The 5,041-nt window shown below is 44.1% G+C and overlaps 1 protein-coding gene across 1 annotated transcript in view; it reads right to left on the bottom strand.

Annotated features, from left to right (window-relative positions):
- SARC_05554 (hypothetical protein) overlaps positions 1-3,447 on the bottom strand; it is a gene marked incomplete at its 5' end in the record, with an annotated part of 19,088 nt that extends 15,641 nt beyond the window's left edge. Inside the window, 3 exons of the mRNA XM_014300579.1 lie at positions 689-1,229; positions 1,602-1,771; positions 3,333-3,447. Of these exons, the coding sequence (XP_014156054.1) occupies positions 689-1,229; positions 1,602-1,771; positions 3,333-3,447 (826 nt within the window). The remainder of the gene's footprint in view (positions 1-688; positions 1,230-1,601; positions 1,772-3,332) is intronic.
- Positions 3,448-5,041: the final 1,594 nt, after the last annotated feature.

Here is a 5,041-nt window from a genome sequence, read left to right as displayed (position 1 = left end):
GATTTGTATATTCGAACAGATCAGTGGAATTGATATGTATATTCGAACAGATCAATGGAATTAATTTGTATATTCGAACAGATCAATGGAATAATGATTAAAAATTTGTATTAAAACAGATCAATGGAATAAGTATTGGCTGTTCGCAGCATGCAGAAGTTCAACAAAAGTCGTTGGCGTGCATGAGCAAAACTACCACCATGTGAGGGGTACATTTGTCAGGATACAATGACTCCCTAGTGTTAGTATGCACTGTGTTCATATCAATTGTGTGTTGGTGTTCTCGTAAGCATGATCTTGCAGGACTGTCGTACCACGTACCACATGGCCTTTCTCGTGCAGCCAACTCTATAGGAAAACTCTGCGACCGAGAAATTGTGTATGAGACTATACACGCCAAGCCTACTCTCTGCACCCTCACGCGCAAGAAGCTCGCGCAAGACAAACATGTAGTGCCTGTGTATACCCATGGGCGAACAAGAGATAGTACATCCGCTTATTTTTGTACTTACTAACATCTGTACTAGGTTTGCCTATAGAAAGTTTTGCATGCAAGTTGAAGACACTATAAATCGTGGAAAATGTCAACGTGCATAGAGTTAGTCCAGTACTATATGTGTGCATGGAGTATGTGCACTATTATAAATTTGCACGTATGTTGATTTTCTACGTTAGCGAAATAGCATACCCGCTGGTTCCACATAGTGCGTGTCGAAGTCCACCGGTGACAACACCTTCAATTCCTCATACACGAACTCCAGGAAGTCAAACAATTCCTCACTATTCTTCGCACCTCTGCCAGCGCCTCCCCTGTTGCCATGGCAACACCCCTGCCGCGTACTACCCAGCACAGTATGCATGGTATCCAGGAACGTGCGTGCCCCACTAACCAGCTTCTCGCGCCGCACATCCGCATACTCCGCTGTCCCGTCCGGTGCCACCAGGATCACCCGCATGACCTTGAAACTAGTACCCGCTCCCTTAGAACTGGCGCCCATCGGCTGAGAGTTGGGGCCACTGGACTCCCCGGCTGTGGTGGTGCTTGTGGCTGTTCGCAGTAATTTCCCCTTTCTCCCGTGACGCTGTTGTGCGGTGGTGATATCTTTGTTCTGCCTAGCCTGGCCATAGCACAGCAGGTACAACACAATGACGGCTGTCTGGGCCATCTGAGAGCTCTCGTGGGTGTGTTGTGCACGTGGCAGTTGCTTCTGCGTCGAGTGTGAGACGATCTGAAGGGTAGAGCAGATCAGTTTGCACACGAATGAATGGAAAGGACTCGTACGTTGTCTTATGTGCCCAATGTTAAAGCGTACGGTGTGCGTGTTCTAGACATATGCTTCGTGGTGGTTGCTCGTTACGCGGGTGTATCACATAGCTGCTGCGGCTAGTGTTGATCCCAGATAGTAGGCACGTACTGGTGTGTGTGTAATATCGAGTAAGCCATATATCTGTACATACATCCCATGCGACGTACACGATGGGGCGAGTGTCAAAAGATTGATAGGCTTAGAACAGACATAGATAGGTAGTTCGACATTGTAAACGAGTGTACACAAATAGACACCCGAATTAGTTGTACACAACAAGCTATATTACTATACCTCTTTGACCACCCTGACCAATCGTGCTCGAAGTACATCGCCTGGTTGCTGTGCAATGACAAGTAAGCACTCTTTCATCCACCGCAGCACAACCTCAACCCGCGGACACCACGTGGCGGGTGCTTTTCCCGCGCTTTCTTCCTTATTTGGTGATTCTAGTTGTTGTTGGTCTATTTTAAAGGGGGAGGGGTGGAGGTGGGGGGAGGGGGGAGGCAGAAGTAATATGCTTTAGTATGCTGTGTCAATTGTAAATACGGGCGTTAATGTACATAGTGTTCACTGTCAGCGCACACCAGAAAGGTTGCGTACGGATAAATAGTTTTTTGTATCTGAGTGAGCCTCTTGTTACATGCATGCAGAAATCCGTACAAGAGAGTGCAATGAAGAAGTGATGATTCTGATACACAAACACTGCTGCAATGCAATCACCGTTACTTTGGTATGGTACTTAACCTATCCCTATTGTAAGAATGCGAAGTTGATATAGATGTCCACATGTTCGTATACCTATGATCACATATATACTTCATTGTTAAAGATTTGCACATATGTGTAAACGTACAATCACATATATAATTGTTTTTGCACAAGCAAAGAATGTTAACATACAGTGTTCGGTTGACCATAAAAACCGGAGGTTCGCAGATACAAGACTAAACAGACTAAACTTATATACCTCTAGCCAAGTAAGAATATTTCAGATATTAGTAAATCGCAATTCGCCATTGCTCGCATACATACTTGCACTTCTCACACGCTCACGGACATATATGTACACTTGCAAGGGTTAAATATACACTTGAAAGGTTACATATACACTTGAAAGGTTACATATACACTTGAAAGGTTACATATATACTTGAAAGGTTACATATACACTTGAAAGGATACATATACACTTGAAAGGTTACATATACACTTGAAAAGTTACATATACACTTGAAAGGCTACATATACATTTGAAAGGTTACATTTACAATTGAAAGGTTACATATACACTTGAAAGGTTGCATATACACTTGAAAGGTTATATTTACACTTGAAAGGTTGACAGAGTGCTCATTTCCACCAATTCACCTCAGTTGAATCAATTCTACAGGATACATCTGGCCTACGCAAGGTGTCTCTGTGAGGGTCACACTTCAGAATAGTCAGGGGTGGCTATGGCCATAGCAGTGGCACCACCCAAACAAACACAGACAAACAACATGGGAAAGCGATAAACCTCACTGAATCCCGGAGATCGTCGCATTATTCGATTGGGTACCATGTCACTACACCTCAAAATACTTTTAGGGCCCTGCGACTTGTCTGTCCCGATAAATTGGATACTAGAGCGAGATGCAAGAAAACTTAGAAATAGAGCGGAAGCCCCGGAACTATTGAGAAATTGACCAATCAAAAAATAATATCTTGGGGCCGAGTCCTCAGCTTCGGTCTTTCAAAGTGCAAAACTTAAAATGAATACCCATTTTTTGGCCTTTATATTTGGTTACTTTCGGTATAATAGTTTCGATATGAACACTAAGCTACGCAACTACATAGGTATACATACATACCTTTGTTTGTGAAGAGATCAGACAGTCCGTGGGACGCCACTATTCACAGGCGAGCTACTGGTAGTCTCCACTCCCAAAAATGGCCACATGTACACGTATACACAAACACTGGGAAAGGATATCTCCCTTTATAACAGACACACTCGTGTCATTTAATCGACTTTGTACATACCTTTGTTTGTGAAGAGATCGGGCAGTCCGTGAGAGGCCGCCATACACAGGAGAGCTTCCAGGAGTCTCAGCTGCCGCATGTGGTCTTTGAGATGCACATAGGCCGTGCACAGCATCTCGGCCTGAACACACGCAGTGATGGTGCAGAATCACGAAGTAATCTATTGAGTAGTTCACCAGGCACAACTAGTCTATGGACATTCATGGTGGGTACGTTGCCTAGGCTTCTAAATCATCGTTAGCCTTCCTTCTGGTTGTTTTAGTATGCTATATGTATTGTTTAATAGAACAATTGTTCTAAATCATCGCTAGCCTTCCTTCTGGCTGTTTTAATATGCTATATGTATTGTTTAAGAGAACAACTATACGTATAATCTTCAATCACTCATCGTTCTCCCTGTCAGATGCGAGACCGAACACTTGCGGTCTGCTAGTTGCGTGCAGTGATAAAATGCGCTCACCAACTGCTGACATGTTGTAACGGCTCATGTTCGCTCTACCGCTAGTTGTCCGGCATTTAGTGGAACACAAGAGAGGAGAGCAGCGTATCACCAGTGACACTTTGTAACTACCCTACCCAATAGGTAGCAACTGAGGTAGGCTATACATGCGATATACTTTCACGCGTGCAAATGTGAATCCGAAACCACGCATGGATACGCCCATCCGTGTGTATGCACCGGCACATATCTATATCTTGTGCATGTGCTTGTATCTGTGTGCGCATAGGCGCGTACATACATAAGCACTGGCGCGATACCTGTCAGTTTCCATATAGCGACACCAGACAAATAAGCATCCGCAGTGAGAAGTTGGGGCACGCACATGTTTGCACGTGTGTGTGCATAGGCGCTTATATGCACAAGCATTAGATACGCCTATCAATTGCAATACATCTTGTGCACGAGCGTGTGTTTGTGTGTGCATAGTCGCGTATATACATAAGCACTAGCGCAACACCTACCAGTTTCCATATAGCGTCAGCGGATAGGTATTCGTCTGAAGTGGGCAGTTGGGCCATGCATGCGTCATCAGTCTCACCCACCAGCACAATGGGAGCCAACAATTCGGCTGCGACTGCATACTTGCCATTTGCCAGCAGTCTGTAATAAGTATAATACTATTACATGAGAGTGTTGTCAGGAGGGTTGTCGATGGAAGGTTACGCAGTACGTTTTATCCACAGGTGTAAATGATCTGATAGCATACTTTTTGCCAGCCGCCTGCAACAGATATGGGATGCGATTGACATCGGGATCCGGATTTTTGACAGGAAGGTTGGAGATGAAAAGCAAACAGTACGCTATATATTCACATGTGTGAACAATATGATAGCCTGTATGGAAACCATGACGCTCATACTCGCTTCAAGTCAAAATAGGTTCAAGCCCTTGTGCTGATCATGACAGATGCGTGGTGTTGCAGTACCAACTCTCCGTTGACATTCATTTCTCCTTATGCTACAAACAGACAATACATACGCTGAGCATCGCCTTTAAATATTATTAGTTATACGATTGCCAAGCATTGAAAACCAATACTCATCACGTCACACACAGACACACACACGCAGATAGTTCATATAGATACCAGTGGTATAAGTGAAGTCTATAAATGCAATGAAGGTAAAGGTGTCTTTGAGCCTAATGTGAAACAAATCATGAGCGCGTCTGCTATGAAAATTTAATCAGAGACTCGCGCATACATATT

This window comes from Sphaeroforma arctica (assembly GCF_001186125.1).
Source record: "Sphaeroforma arctica JP610 unplaced genomic scaffold supercont1.358, whole genome shotgun sequence".
NCBI lineage: Eukaryota > Ichthyosporea > Ichthyophonida > Sphaeroforma > Sphaeroforma arctica.
Note: the sequence above shows the minus strand (reverse complement) of the source record. Positions and strands in the feature narration are given on the sequence as shown.